The sequence below is a fragment of the Gracilinanus agilis genome, chromosome 2 (assembly GCF_016433145.1).
Source record: "Gracilinanus agilis isolate LMUSP501 chromosome 2, AgileGrace, whole genome shotgun sequence".
Lineage (NCBI taxonomy): Eukaryota > Metazoa > Chordata > Mammalia > Didelphimorphia > Didelphidae > Gracilinanus > Gracilinanus agilis.
In genome coordinates this window covers 518434926-518451944 of record NC_058131.1, presented here as the reverse complement: position 1 = coordinate 518451944, position 17019 = coordinate 518434926, and the positions used below count along the sequence as shown (strand labels likewise).

The window sequence follows — 17019 nt, the reverse complement described above, 5'->3', positions numbered from 1 at the left end:
CTTGCCCAGGGCCACACAAGTAAGAAGTGTCTGAGATCAAACCTAGTACCTCTCATCAGCAGACCTGGCATTATATCCACTGAACCACCTAGTTGCTACTCATGCTACTTTTTTTTTTTAATGCAGACTTTCATACAGTTAGTTGACTCTTAAATTATCTACATAAGTGGAGGGCAGCAGAGGCACAGTCCTAAAGCAGGCATGGTAAAATGTGCAATAAATCTTTCCAAGTAATAGACAACATCATTACTTAACCAAATATAATTTTAGGCAAGGCTGTTTTATTTGAACTTTTTCTATACAGAAGACTTTCTGCTAAAGATATAGGTTTCAGTTAGATTTAAGAAAGATAAAATGCAAATTGACCTTTCAGCAAAGAAATTAACCAGGAGAGATTTGTAATAACTAGTAAGAACATGAAAGCCTCAATTATTTGTCTTCTTCTCATTAATTGAGAATTTGATTCCATTAATACGTTAAAGTATAGTTACTTCAATCCTTTTCCCTTTCAGGAAGCACATTTAAAGTAGTATCTTTTAAAAAAACTTTCTTTGGAGGGGAAATACATTTTTTTCCTCATTTAATACCTATACCAAGCAAAGAAACATACTTTTTAGATACAATTATATACGTTTTTCTAAATTACTTACCTATATTTAAGAAGTGTTTACAGCATTCATAAACTTGATTTGACCTAATTATATTAACTTTTTGAGTGGGTCTAGTTGGTAGGAAAATATTTTTATAGTTATTTACATTGAATTGTCATAATCAAATTGGCTGTTTGTAAGTAGGAAGATAATTTTAGTTTTTGATGGTACTCTGGTAAAGCTACCAAACTATGTATATAGTAATAAGTATTACTAGATATACTCTAATAATAATAGTAGTAATGACAATGACAATAGCTGGCATTTATATTTCACTTGAAGGTTTACAAAACGCTTTATGTATTTTTTCTCATTTAGTTATATTTTTTCCATATGGAGATACCTACTTGTATTGTTAAGCATAACTTCATTTTATTTACCTATTTTATTTATTTTTGAAAGCTAGTACTCCAGTTACACAATTGTTGAAATTCACTTTGGGACCTTTTAAAATATGTTCTGATAGTTTCTCTCATTCAGCTATTTTATTACTATATTTTTATTTTACATATTTTTCTTCTATCATTTAAAATGTGTAATTTAACTTAAAAATTTTATAGTTTTTCCCCATATGTGTGTGTGTATATATATATATATATACAGACATATATATATTTATTTATTTATATGAAACCCTGCAAATGCAGATGCCTGCTGTTGCACCTCTGATTTTTAGTATTTCTTTATAGGGAGTATAATTTAAAATGCTTTATTTTTCCTTCTTCTCCCCACCCTGCCAAAACACCTTTTAAGCTGATTGATGAAACGACGTTGTCCTAGAATCTAATTGGTACCTGGATGTATATATATTTAAATTTCATGTAGTTTGAAATTTTCATGCTTCAAGAAAATAAAATGAATTGTAGATTTAGGCCATGTCTAAAAGTCTTTGAGATTTTGAGATTTATTCTACTTTGGCAGTCAGAAATGCCAGTATTAAAATTCCATGTGTTTAGTTGCTTTGAGTTTTCATGGGTGTAACTTTTGTGTACATTCCATAATTATGTTTGCCTTTAAAAAAAAGTAAAACAGCCTTAAGTGGTACAACCTCATTTCTTGATTTTTTTTCTTCCCCCTAGATTTTTTAAAAAAGGATTAACAGTGTAGAAGATTATGCTGCCTCTTCCTTTGTGCTCTTATCTATTTCTTATAAGCAATATCAATCAGCAGTTACTTACCAGGCAAGTTTCAGGATGTTGTCTGTGCACATATGCATTCACCAACATGTTCCTTATATTGCAATAAGTTTAACTTTGAATTTTTGAGAAAGTAGGATATTTTGCAAATGATGTTTATTTTTCCCCTTTAGCTTATTCTTATATATTGCCTTTTGCTTTTTCACTCCCTTTTGCTGCTTTAGTTTGAGCTACCACAGCTTTTTTTCTTTTTGCAAAGAATCTTCCTTAATTGGTCAAATGTCTCATTAATTTTTTCTACCCTATATAATTTCTGATCAAGATTATGCCACTTTTGTTGACATGATCCCCTTTAGTTTCTATTGCTGACTTTTTTTTTTTAATGTGGTTATCCAAACCATTGTTTGGGGCTTATCTTACTGTTACACTGCTCTTAAATGACTTCTTTTTGAGATAGGAATCTTTAGCTTTGTTAAAGCTGATTGGATTCTTTATAGTGTATTCATCAAGAAACTTCATGTGAGATAAACTGTCAATTCAGTTTTTACTTTGGGTCAGTCACATTAATATATTTGATGCCTTTGGCAAAGAGAATTTCACCTTTTCAGGGTACATTTGAGGCAGCAATGTAACTTGTTTATACATATATTGCTCAGATACTACTTAAAAGTATTTTTCAGTGTCCACAAGGAGAAAAATAAATTCATGTTTATTTTTCAAATTCTTAAGTTTGTGTCACCTACAAATCAGAAATTCTCAGGTGGTCTTTTAAAAATAGCAGTTGAAAAGGTTGCATCTTAAATAAGGAAACTGGGTGTTTGTATATGGATCTTAATTCTCCAAAATATTTTTTGTCCTTTTTGTCTAGTATAATTGAAATAATACATAATTATACAAATTTAAATTTGCAACTTTTTGATAACTTTGAAGGGAAACCTTAATACACTTTTTAAAAATTCTTTTTGTCTATTTTTATTACTTGAATTTTCAATATTTAATAAGTATTTGATCCCTAAAAGTTATCTGCCTTTTCAGTCCTTTAATGTATTTTGATATAATTTCGTTTTCTTTTTTTGCTACAGGCTATAATGATATAAACTCACAATTACAATTCCATTGCAGGATATTTTGTCAAACCTTGTAATAACTGAGCTGTTTAAAATCAACCAGCAAACCTTTCCCCTCTCCTTGTCCCCTGCCCCAACATCAATAGTACTCTAGTTATGTATAAACAGATTTATTCTTTTCCTCACCACTTTGATCCCCCTAAAATGTTTCTTCCACATTTACTTAACAGTAACTTTTTTCCAGGCACAAGTTTTAGCTAATACAAATATGGATTTGTGGATGGCCAGTTAAAGGTGCTGAAATTTCGTCTCTAGTAAATGCACATCAGTGTTTATTTTCACATCTCCCTGCATTTCACTGGTCTCACCCCCAAAAAGTGTGATCTAAAAATATTCAACAGTAGAATCTTGAGAGTATTTTTTTGCTAACTTTAGTAGTAGACCTATGGAAGAAGGTAATGAGATGTTGAACTATTTTGGATTTGTGTGAATGTTTTTATATTATTTAAGAGGCTTTACTTTGAAATTGTATGTTTATTATATTGGCCATGTTAACTTCATTTATAAAGCTGCCTCTGCATGCAGAATAAGAGGGAGAGAGGGTGCATGATTACTTTTCATCAACAAAATGGCACTGACATATACTTAGCTTGCACTTTCATGGTTAGTACGCATGAAATTCATTTGCTTATGATGCTGGCTGAATAATTTTTTTATTAACACTTTTCTAAAGATGCAGTAATCTAATTTTGGTAGCTTCATATTTCATTTCTAGCCCTGGTTCATGGGTGCTTCAACAGCAGCAATATTCAGAAAATAAGAGTTCCCAAATTTTGATTCATAAGATTAAGTCAAATTTTAAATGTTAAAATATTTTAAAATTTGGAAAACTAACATAGGATTTCATGCTTCAATTGTGAATAACAAGACAAAGACTGCACCTTTAAATATTTTTATTATAATCTAATAGTACATTTTGATGATGATTTCATAAAGCTATATAACAGTTGATTGCCAACAGCTTGCATTGCCAACTGCTGATTTTTTTTCTTTTAATAATATGCTGCATGTAGACAAAGATGACCTGTCCCCAACTGCTGAGGTTTGGGATGTAGACCAGGGACTAATAAGTAAACTGAAGGAACAGTACAAGAAGGAACGAAAGGGGAAGAAAGGGGTCAAGAGTAAGTGCAGATATTCTGACTATTATGATATAACTTTTCATATTAATATTGAGGAAACCATTTTTTAAGTTATGTTTTGTTTTGTGTGTGTTTGTGTGTAATATTTAACATTTTTTATAATGGGGCAACCAACTTTAAACTTTGTCTGTTGTATGACATCTCAAGTTCATACGAACAAAATTTAGTATATCATAGGGAAATAGAGAAGCATTTAAAGCACATCTAATTGGACAGGGTTAGAGGGCACTTTCCAAATCTTAACTATTCATTAAGCAATATATGATATTGGCCATGAAATTAAAGCATTAACAAAGAAAGGAAAAAATTGTTCTAATCTTGACAACCTCTCTAATTGGTTACAGAACTCCTGTCCCCTCCATCCTTTCCTCTTAACCCTAACTATTAATATCCTTTGTTTTTTTGTAGATTTAGGGATGTAGAAATACCACGAACAAGATGATTCTTCTCCACTAAAGCTTCTGCCTGATTAAAAAAGCTATCATAGCTAGTGTCCCCAATAAAAACCTTAAGGACGTTCTAGATATGTTCCTATGAAGTTAATATGAAGCCCCACTAAATGTGACTTGATGTCAGCCACTGATAAGTTCAGTGATGATATTTATCATCAAAATATTTACTGTGAGATTATAAACACTTATAAAATAAGGAAAATGAGGAAAAATAACAGTGGAAGTTCTTAATCAGTTGAGAAAAGTAAAAGAATACAGCTTTGCGAATCAACAGTTCTCATAACACATAATTTAACTCACAAATAAATTAAGTCATAAAATAATGTGATATTTTAAGAATGAGTATTTTACTTTGGAAATGTTTAGTGGGGTTTTTTTTTTTTTATACAGGGTAGGGTAGGTGCTAATAGCTTAATATTATTGAAGTTTGACTTTTTTTGCCTTTTCCTTGCTATAGACTTCAGTTGTTGCTATGTGCTAGCCTCAGTTATTGCATGTTGATTTAAGAAACTTAAAAATTAGAACTTTAGCAATTCTATAAGAAGTTTCAACCAATATAGCAAAATGCTTATTTTACTTATTTTATTTTAAAACAGTGCTGGGCTGGTGCTGTACTCAGGCTCTAACATCACTTATTTATAATTTGTGCATGATGAGTGTGTAAGCAGTTTTGCATGATTAGTCATTTTAATAAAAATTAGGATTAGTTTGGAGAGGCTAAGCTTTAAGAGATTTAATATTGTTGACTTTTTGGCTTATCTGAAAATTTTAAGCTAAAATATATCTACAATGTTCTCAATGTTAAGTGACTTAATATTTCTTTCTAATTATATTTAACTTGATATGCATATCTGACTATATAGACATCTATGTTAAAATTAGGAAATTAAACAAGCAAAAGGATTTGACTTAATGTTAGTTTCCTAGTATAATTTGTTTTTATTTCATCTGCAAAATTAAAATTTAATTTTATATTTTTCTATTGTCTTCTTGACCCTTCTCTGTTTTCTTTTTTACCTTCTCTTTTTACTTCTTCTTACCTAGCTTTGGACAGAAAATTAGAGTTGAGAATTCCTTGCCTGTGCCAGTTTGATAGTTTTTAGACCAAGTTCTTTATTTTCTTTTAATAAGCCCTCTTTTTAAGAATTCAGAATATATTGATGTTTAATTTAAGAGGTATAAAGTAAAAGTTACTGAATTAAATAACAAACCTGACAACTTTTCATATCTTTAAAAAAAACTTTTAATGAGTATCTTTTTCACTTGTTTTTATTTCACAAGATTTTGACCTAAGTTCTTCATTATGCCAATCCAATAGATTTTTGTCATTTTGCTATTTAATATACCTACAAACAATCTATTTTTTCAAGTATAGACTCAATACTTACAAATTTTCACTGTATAAAATCAATTAAGTCCCCAAATCAAAGAAACATATTTATCTCTCTCAGATAACTTGTGGACCAAGTCATTTTGTGACCAAGTGACATGGTCCAAACCATAGTATCATGTCTCCTCTCCGTTGTGGAATTAATTTCTGTAGTTATGAATCTGTTCTGCTTTTTAGTGTATCAGCATATTTATCAGAGCTAATCACTCCATCCATGTCTTTTAGGAGTGAATGTTTTTTAGTCTGATTAAAAGGCTCAGATCTTAGAAGCTCCCCCGAAATTCTTCTTACAGTTTTCATATATGTTTGAATGTGAAAAAGTTAAATTTCATCTGTAAAGTTATCTTTTCCAAAGTATTCTGTTCCTTATGTTGTCTTGCCTATGAAAGGCAGTTTTTCTTCATAGTATCAGAGATGATCTAATTATAGTTCCTTCACCTGATTAATAACATTATGTAATGTAGCTGGCTTTATTTCTTTTCTGAACCTCCTTAGACTGTTATGCAGCAATCTTTTTTTTTTTTGGTTCTTGTGTTATTTTTCATTTTTACCTTTACTTTTTTGGTAGCTTCTTTGCAACAGGTCCTGTTTTTATAAAGTAAATTTTGAATAAATCTTTGACTTTGCCATCCTCTTAATAGTGACTATAGAATGCTCCTTAAAAGCTGAAACTTGCGTTTCCTTGGAGTAAAATCTATTGTGTAAGAAGGACAGAATTAAAAATATGAATGAGAACAATGAAATATTAGCCACATAATTCAGTACTCATCATACAGAGACTCAGTCTGATTTCATCTAGTCAAGGTCAGATGATATCTCAGAATTATTGCCTGTCCTTGTCCCATGTTATTAGCATTCCATAAAAATTCTAAGGCTTGTGTCACAATCAAACTGTTTGCTACTTTCTTAAATTTCTATTTTAACTATATGAGTTGAATTGTTTTGAATATTAGGCTTTTATAGTTTGTTTTTTAAGTCATCACAGTGTTGTGTTTTGTTTTTTGTTAAAGATTGTGAACATTCTAGTGGGAAAGAGTGGCAGTTTATACATTAGTTTTTATTTCGTTTATATGCCACATCATAATCAAGATTTTTTTACTTGCTTTATATTAACAAAACATTACTTAAGGATGGATTGCTGGAAGGCACTTAAAGAAAAATAAAATATTTTCCTTTAATTTAAATTTAAATGTAAACATTAAACTGCTTTTTAGCCTCTATCTTCTTTTCCACAACTCAAAAATTACTGTATTTCATGAACTGTAGTTGGTGATTATCCTTGTGATACATACAGTGTTCCATCTTTAAAAGCCTAATTTTTTTTTCAGATATAGCTTTGAAATTTTTCCAGAAAAATGAATGTAACTTCAATATTTTGATTGTTTTTTTTTTCTTGACTCTTATTCCTTAGAATAAAATATTTACAGACCTCTTGCCGTATTAATAGCACATAGCACTCCTCCTTTCTTGCCTCTTTCTCTCCTTCCCTCCTTCCCTATCCTTTGATAAAAGTTTTCCCTAAAATATAGTTGTTGATATAAAACTGATGCTCTTGATACCCTTGTTTTATTTGTTGTAAATGTTCTTTCAGTCAGGGAAAATTGCTTCCTCTTTGAACCACTTAATATTTGACATATCAGTGGCAAAACTTCTTTCTCAAGTCAGAAAACTTAAGGCTTTATTGTTAAATAGTAAAAAATATTTATAAAATAATAGTTTTATTTCATGAAATGAAACTTAAAGGTGATGAAGTCTATTCTCCCTTCCATATCTCCCCCTGTTTTACAGATATGGATACTTAAAGAGGTTCAGTGTCTTTGACAAGATAATGCAGGTAGAAAATGGTTGAGTCAAGATTTGAACCAAAGTTCTTTCAACTACATTGTGTGACTCCATAATTTTCTCCCTTAATTTGTCTCCCTTCTCTTTTAGCTTTGTCATCTTCTAACTTTAAAGTTATCCTTTTGTTAGAACAAGATATATACTTTTGGCAATTCTCTCTTTGCAGAAAGGAAAAAAAGTTCTTATAAAATATCCTGAATTTGTTTAATGGTTAAATGTACTGAAAGGCTAGTTGAAGGAGCCTAATAGCAATTCATTCTGTTCTCTTTTAGCATCTTAGTAAGCTTAATTTTCTTTTAAATATTTTATTCTAAGCTAGTCTATTAGTAGTTCATCTCTTTTCTCTTTCTTTGTTAAACTGTTTTGTGAGTTTAAGGGGAGGAAAAAACCCTTTCTATCCTAGTAACTACTCTTGAAAAGGACAAGGGCTAAGACAAATGAGGTCAAATAGCTTGCCCAGGGCCACATTGCTAGGAAGTGTCTACAGCCAGATTTGAACCCAGCTCATTCCAATTCTGGGCCTGGATCTCTATCTACCATGCCACTTAGCTGCCTCTGACTGGTTTTTTGGTAACTCTCAATGTTGGATCAACAAGGTGGTGCAGTACGTAGAGCACTAGGCCTGCAGGGGAGTTGGGAAAAATAGAATTCAAATATGATCTTAGAGTCTTACCAACTGAGTGATCCAAAGCAAATCACTTAACCACTATTCGCTTCTTTTGTAAAATGGGGGTAAAAGTACCTCTCTCCCATGGATATCTTGAGGATTAAATGAAATAACATTTATAAAGCTTTATTGCATAGTGCTTGACCTGAAATAGGTTCTTGTTCCCTTTCTTTTCCTTGAATGTCACATAAGGTAACATTTTAAGATTATGGTTAAATTTAAATTTATCATTATTGAAGGTTTGATGAGACCTCAGAGATCATCGAGTTTAATCCTCTCATTTTACCAGTGACCGTATAGGAGACCCATAGAGGTTAAGTAGTTTTGTTGAGAGTCACACTGGTGACATAATTAAAAACCTAGCTTGTCCATTGCACCAGACCTTTAGCATTCTAGACTAGCTGATCAAAGAACCATGATTGGTTTTGCATCCTGTTTCTCCTTATACCTGTGTGACTTCTGGCAAAACAATTGAACATTTGGGCCCATTCAAGTTGACAGTGCATATTTTTCAGAAAGGAGGTCCTTTGATAGGATTCTTTTCCTCTAATTGAAATATGCTTAAAAAGCAGGTTATGTTAAGAAGGGAGAGTATACCTTTCTTAGTGTACCATTCTTATCCCTTCATCCTCTGAAAGAATTTTCCCCTCAATTTGTTCTTAGTATATTATCTTTTCAGTTTGCTCAGCTTCTCATCCATATCTTTGTATAAAGGCAATATATTTGTGAATTTGCACCTTTTTTGTTTTTTACTCCATTTGGAAGTTCTACAGAGGTTTTTTTCCTTTAAATTTTTATATATGTAAAAACAATTTTTAACATTTGTTTTTTAGAATTTTGAGTTCTCCCTGAGAATGTAAACCATTTGATATTGAATATGCATGTGTAATCATAAAAACATAATTTCCCCAAAAAATCAACAAGAAAAAAAGTAAATTATGCTTTGATCTGCCTTTAGATTCCTTTAATACTTTCTCAAGAGGTGGATGGCGTTTTTGCTTTTTTTTTTTTTTTTCCCATAAGTCCTTTGGTATTGTATTGAATTATTATATTGCTGAGAATAGCAAAGTCTTCACACTGATTATCATACAGTATTACTCTTGACTGTGTAGTATGATCTGGTTCTGCTTACTTCACTTTGCATCAATTCACATAAGTCTTCTTAGATTTTTCTGAAACTATCCTGCCCATCATTTTTTTTATAATTCAGGAGTATTTCATCACAATCAGACATTCAATTTGTTCAGCCATTCCCCAATTGACGGACATTCCTTTTAGAGGTGTGAGTTTTTTATTTTTGTTGTTTTTAAAATCTCAGGTGCTTACTAAAACTTTGTAAAGGGAAACCTCTAAAAAAATTCATTGTATTCACCATCATATGATCTTTATCCTATATGTCATCTTGTTTTGTTGTGCATTTTTAGTTAAGATAGGAGGTTGTCACCATGAGTGTTTTTCTTTAAGTTTCTTTTTAAACCCCTATTGCTTACAACTGTCTGTCTTTCTGCCAATCTGTCTCTGTTTATTTGTCTATCTGATCTCATCTTACTTCCAACTTCTATAGACCAGAGTTCTTGAGGTGGTAGCTTTTCTTTCCTCCTGGACTGATCCTTCATCTGTTGAAATGCTGACTTGACCAGTGCAAAAGATGATTGGCATCTTTTTTTCCAACTTAGAATGTTATGGACTTGCTTTGGAGTACTAAGAAGTCACATGACTTGGCCCTGGCTCAGCTAGGATGTTTTAGAAGTGGAACTTGAACCCAGGGTTTCCTAATTCCCAAGTCAACTCTGTCCCACTATTAGTGGCCATGTGTCAGACTCCTAAGTTTAGTTGACACAGATTAAAATATAATTAGAAAATGTTTAGCAAAAAGATTGAAAATGCAATAAAATGTCAATAATGTTAAGTTACAGTTTCCTAATACCATTTGTTCCTGCAAGAATCTGTTTCTATTTAGAATTTAACACCATATCCTAGACTATACTGCCTCTCACTTTAATAGATGATGCTTTCATATTCCTTTTATTTTAAAAATGAAAGTTATTGATAAATTAATAATCTTTATTAGGAAAACTAATATTACATCTATTGCAATTTTGGTATATTATTAAAACTAGTATTCATTTCTGATGAAATTTATTCATTAGGTTCATATACATGTATATGTTTGTATATATACTGAGGCAACTAGGTGGCACAGTGGATAGAGTTCCAAGCCTGAAGTCAGGAAGACTTAAGTTCAAATCTGGCCTTGGATACTTACTAGCTATATGATGCTGGGCAAATCACTTATCCTTGTTGGCCTCAGTTTTGCTAATCTGTAAAATGAGCTGGAAAACAAAATGGCCAACTACTCTGGTGCTTTTGCCAAAAAAAACAAAACAAAAAAAAAACCAAGTGGGATCATGAAGAGTTAAACACAACTGAAATAACTCGGCAACAAGATGTGTATGTATACATATATACACGAACATTAGATACACCTATGTATTTCTTTTGCATCTTTCTTTATGCCAAAAATAGGTCTTTTTGATAGTTATGGAGGTGATGGGGGTGATTCTCTATCCTCAAATATTCATCTGAGAGAGGTTTTCAGATGTGGATTTCTGATTAGAAAAATCTTTATCTTATTTTAAGTTGTCTTTCTTGACACAAAATTTCGAAGCAGAAAGATGATTCTTGTTTTTTTAATTGATGAAACTGAGGTCAAGAGAGGTAGGTTGAATGATTTGCTAGTGATCACACAGATAGTATGAGCTGGTGCTAGAATTTCTAACTTAATTCTTTTGCCTCCAAGGCTTGGCACTTTTTGTTACCCAAAATACTTCTGTCAATTTTTATTTTAAACCATTACATAGGTCTTTTTGCTATTTAATTCTTTAAACCAATTAATTAGTTTTTTGGCTAAATTTTTTAGAAAAAATCAAATTTTGAGGTAGATAGCCAGGTGGTGCAATGAATAGAGTGCTGGTCTATCATCAAGATGAGTCTTCCTGATTCAAAGTATTCAAAGTTTGACCTCATTTATTAGCTATGTGACCCTGGGCATTCATTTATTTACCCTGTTTTTCTACTTCCTTATTTATAAAAATGATTTGGAGAAGGCAGTCATAAGCCTCCAGTGTCTTTGCTAAAGGGAAACCTCAAATGGGGTCACAAGGAATCTGACACTACTAAAACAACTGAACAAGAATAACAAAATTTTGAGGTGGTATAAGGTTTTTGTTTTGTTTTTTACCCTAAAGTAGGATTTTTAGGAGAAGTACATATTTTTATGAGAGGTCTCTTTAATGGTAGCTTATTTATTTCAGGTTAATATCTCTCTTGTGAGGGGTTATCTAGATATTTTCTTTCTTCAGTGTGATTATACTTTTTGGAAAATACAGTGATTGAATTGTGATGCCAATATTTTATTATGTTGCAAAGATAAAATACATAACAAAATAGACATTTTAAAGTACCTTACAGATTTTACCTAACTTTTCTATACTTGCCAAAAAATAAGATAATCTTATAGCCAACTCTTCTGATATTCTGAGTTTGAATTCAATATAAAAAATAAAACAGGAAAATAAATGTTCAAATGCAATCTCTGAAAAATAAACCAAGTTTAGAAGCCCTGTTTAGAGTTCTAGCTATCTCTCTTGTTGTGATACAACTTAGGGGAAGATATTCTTGAAAATAACCAATATATTATATGTGGTTATGAACAAAATGATTGAATTTAAAGAAATCTAATAATCTGCCCTTGTGGTTTACATTTTTATATAGATATCTGCCTCTGTCGTGGCTGGTATATTTTCTGAATTATCTGAATTGTTATGTTTAAAGTAATTAAATTTAAGTTTCAAGTCATTCTGAGGAATAAAAGTTTGCTATTTTTAGACTATGGTAGTACCTGGGAATTGGGAAATATGTTGAAATCATAGTCAAAGCTGAATGAGTCATTTTATTTTATATAAAATTCTTTAGATATTTTCTTTATCAGTTCACCTCTAAGGAAGACACATGAGACAACATGATAGATTAAAAACATTTTTTAAATGTAAATCTCTAATATCTTAGAATGGTGCCATTATAACTTAAATCTTCATTTAGTACACTTAAACCAGCTAGCTACTTTGGGGGCAGCGGGAGAATAGCTGCTGGAACATAGTACTAATTGAAGTACTAATTCATACATACCTCCACCAAATAATATAAATTGGTTCATCAAAATAGATTTTATATGTGGATTACTATAGAAGAGGCAGTCAGTTGCTTGGCAACAATATATATAAGACGTTCTTGAGCAATTTATAACTTTAAATTTATCTTTTAAAAACTCTAAGAGCCTGATAGGGCTAGGTGCATAAGGGGACATCTGAATTTGGAGACCTGACATAACTTTGTCAGATGGAACTCTTTCATTTTATAACCATAAAGTATTTAGTGATATCATGAAAGAAATATAGGAATGGGAAGAGGGTCTAAATTTCTCCTTAGTTTGTATTATAGATACAACTAAAGTTGATAACTCTTGGGATGAGCTCTCAGATTCCGGCAATCTCTTCTCCTTCCTCTCCCCAACAAAGAAACTCACCACCACTCTTAAGGAAAAATTATTCTCTCCTTTGTGAGAAGATATACCCCTAGAGGAAGAGAGCACCTTAAAAGTATGTGAAAGGGAAAAGGGTTATTAACGAAAGTTGAAGCTAAGTCTGTTAAGTTCAAATCATTTTGATAGCCTCATCTTCAAAAGACCAAAGGCAGAATAGTGAAATCCAAGAACAGAGACTTTTAACTGGTAGAAGTTTGGGTTTTTCCTTTTCCCTCTTGTGCTCCAGAAACAGATAGATATAGAAGGATTAAATTAGCATTTCTTTTCTTTTAAAGTACCATTACCATAGTATAGTGGGAAAATAGTATTTAGGATTGGGCGTTAGGAGTCTTGAATTTGAGAGCCTGCCTCTCAAATCTAGCTGTAGGGAATATACAGGTTTTTATCATATTGTCTACTTAAGGCAATACATAAGCTTAATCTTAGTTCTTGTGTTAATCTTCTGTTAGAAAGTGTATTTCTTATTACTATACTGATGATGACTCCTGCCTGTCTTGCACTATTTCCTACAAGTATTTCCTGTATACAGCCTATTTCTCATGGGGCACTAGAGTAACTTAAGTTCCCTGCTTCTCTCTTGGGACCTTTCGTATGTATGGATTGCTTCCCTAACCTTGTTCATTTCAATTTTTTTTTTTAAACAAGAGAAAGCTTTTTTATTCCTTTGAATTTTATTGAGAGCAGATTTTACTTTTCCTCCCACAGTAGGTCTAAGTTAATAAAGCAGTGTTTTTCTGTCTCATCTGTTGAGGACATAAGATTTATGCATGAAATAATTAAAGCAGGCACATGTATGTGTGCTTCTTATGATACAAATCAGTATTTTGTATTTTCAGTGTATGGTAATATGAGAAGATATTAGAGGATTTGAAACTTGAATGTATCAGAGAGAGTGCTTAAAAACTTCTATAAACAGGATGAGAAAGATTTTGATGACTTAGGTGAGCTGGAGAGCCTTCTTGATCCATTGGCAAGGAAAATAGAAATCATATATACTGTGTGAGCAAAGAGTAAGAAAATTTTTTATTCTATGGTAGGTTGATTAAATTTTGTAAAACTAGGTTATTGAGCAGATTGCGAGTTTAGATCAGAGATTCTTAACCTTTGCTCTGTCACTGATCCCTCTGTTAATCTGGTCAAGCATATAGATCTTATCAAAGGAAATCAATTATATTAAAAATTATTAAAACATTTTTAAAAAAGAGTTAAGGACTTCCAATCTAGAACCTCTGCTTTATTTAAAGGATGTTATACTTTTTTCATTGGGCAATAAGCCTCATTGTTATCTGAGATAATGTTTTCTGAGAAAGTGGGTGATGTGATAAAAGTGGTGTTTGAGTAAGCTTAATTTGACTGCTCTATAGGATACTTTGAAAATGGAAATTAAGAGTAGGAAGATTAAGGCAACTATTTTAGTAATTCATGTGTAACATATTAAACCTGCATTGAGTTACTGGCAAAGGGAATGGAGAAGGGAGGGGAATTTTTTTGAACAAAGAGTTTATATAATATGGTGACTGACAATACAAAGTCTATAGAAGAGAAAATAATTAAAGATGATCCATAGGTTTCAAGTTTGGTGACCAAAAATATTTAGAACTGTTAGAAATAAGTAAATGGGTAAAGGAGATTTGGTGGGATAAGGGAGAAAGGGATTCCTTTGATCCCATTAAATTCAAGGAGATTTTGGGACATTCAAATGGAAATATCTCATAGACAGTTGTTCATTATCCTCATTATAATTTTAATAGGAAGAAAGTAGCAGTTTAAGTTAGTAATAAATATTGAGCAGCTATAGTGTTAGGCCTGGAGTCAGGAAGATAAGTTAAACCTGGCCATAGACACTTATTATGTGACCTTGGGAAATCACTTAATCCCATTTGCCTCAATTTCTTCATCTGTAAAATAAGCTGGAGAAGGAAATATCAAACCACTCCAATATCTCTGCCAAGAAAACCCAAAATCAAGCCATAAGAGCGAGCCACTACTGAAAATGACAAACAACAACAACAACAACAAAAACAGCAACAAAAAATATTTATCATTACTATGCTAGGCACTGAGGCTACAAAGATGAAAATATAAATCTCTTCCCTAAAGTCCTTAAATCTAAGTTACTGGATAAGAAAAATAAAAGTACACAACTATAATGCAATTATCAATAAGTACATAGGAAAAGTTCAAATAAAATCTTATGCTGAGGGAGAGATGAGTACTTTGGTAACACTTTCTAGCAAAACAGAATCTGCTAAAAAACTTTATACCCCAAAGTTAATTATATTTCATTTACCTTACGTTTCCAGTAAGTACTTAAAGCCATTAAAGGTCAGGTCTGTTTAGTAAAAATAGGAATAATATAAATAAGACAAAAACTGTTTTAGGTGATAGGCCTTAGAGAGTGGGAGTGAGTAACCTGAATTGTCTAAGAAGCTTTAGTTTCTGTCTTGGTTTCTGTCTCTGTCCCTCCCCCTCTCTGTCTCCTATGAAATCTTAATGGGAAGGAACTAGAATTAATTTTACCATTAACTTAATTTGACTTGTGGGATGAAGGAGAACACCAGGGAAAGTTAACTGTTTGTTGCACCCACATTACAAATCATATGTGATTTTTCTTTCTTTCTTTTTATTTTTTAAAAACTGAATTTTAAGTTGAAAGACCTATGCTTAATTATGTATACATTGAATTTATGTACATCCTTTTATTTTGTGGGAAGGTGTCATCTGTCTTTTGTGCCCATAGGATTAATGGAGTTTTGTGGGTATTGGTGGGTAATGGGAATTATACTCTACTGATAATTAACCGTTTAAAATTTATACTTTAAAATGACTTAGAAAATTTGTAGTACTTGTACTGGTATTTACAACTGGGGCTATCTTGAAGATTAGTTTGTTGTGTTTCGTTGGTAACTGGTTATAAAGATTTCTAGCAAATCAAGCAGTAGCCATCAAATGAACCTCTGCTGCTGCCATTAATTTACAGGGGTCAACAGGACAAAACTTCACGACATGATAGCTGATCTGGGAGATGATGAGCTACCCCACATCCCTTCAGGAATCATTAATCAGTCTAGGTCACCCTCAACTAGAATGACTGATCACGAAGGTGCAAGAGCAGAGGAAGGTACAAAAAATTTAGCTGCCATGTTTGTTTATATTACGGAAGATTTTCATTCCAAAATATAGCTTCTTTTTCCTCTCACTTGGCTGCTGTTTGAGTTGCTAATAGCAAGTCTTAAGTATGATCTTCAGAGAGATTTGAACAGATCCTTGATACCAACTAAATACACATGTGGAATCTTAAGTTCTAATTTTAAATAAATTTCCCATTTTGTGTCAAAGAAGCACTGCTTCCTATATGCATTCCTTGTAGTCTTTTTTTCAGGGAGTCTTTCAGAAGCCTGATTTTAGCTTGTTATATATAGTGATAATTGGAACTTAATGGTATATTCCTCTAAATATAAAATGTTTTTAAATTTTTGTATATAGTAATATTTGGAAGTTGGTAAAGTCCTTAAATTTTTTTTTATTATATACTTGAAAAAGAAAGGTTTGGTTCTTGGTTTTGTACTCTCTTATGTATATAAATATGTGTGTGTGTATATGTATCTGTGTGTACTCTATACATACACACAGATAGTGCTTGAGAAGTTTCATCATTTTAGAATAAAGTATATAGTTTATGTATCTGTATAGATAATAGTATTTTATTTCAACATTACACATGAACTGTCAGACAACCGTTAGATAAAGGTAATTTTTCTAGAATAAATTAGGTACAAATTTTACCTGCTTGAGAGTATTTGATACTAAAATTTAAAACAAAATTTAGTATCCTATAAGCTGACATTTTTTTAGTGCCCTAGCTAATAAAGCATTTCAAATTAATCACAATTTCCAAATAATGCTTTTATTTTGTCCCCTTTCCTTATGATCCAGTATTTTGTTAAACTTGTTAACATTTAGGTAATGTGCATTTCTTTTTCTCAAATGAGTAGCACCAACAGTAATAA

The 17019-nt window shown here is 31.6% G+C and overlaps 1 protein-coding gene across 3 annotated transcripts in view; it reads left to right on the top strand.

Moving 5' to 3' along the window:
* STRN3 (striatin 3) overlaps nucleotides 1–17019 on the top strand; it is a 110894-nt gene that overhangs the window by 74277 nt on the left and 19598 nt on the right. For 2 of the 3 annotated variants that reach the window (XM_044665053.1, XM_044665055.1), the window contains exons 8-9: nucleotides 3927–4037; nucleotides 15990–16130. The exons of the other annotated variant lie outside the window; for it this stretch is intronic. In XM_044665053.1, the coding sequence (XP_044520988.1) occupies nucleotides 3927–4037; nucleotides 15990–16130 (252 nt within the window). The remainder of the gene's footprint in view (nucleotides 1–3926; nucleotides 4038–15989; nucleotides 16131–17019) is intronic. 3 annotated transcript variants of the gene reach the window in all.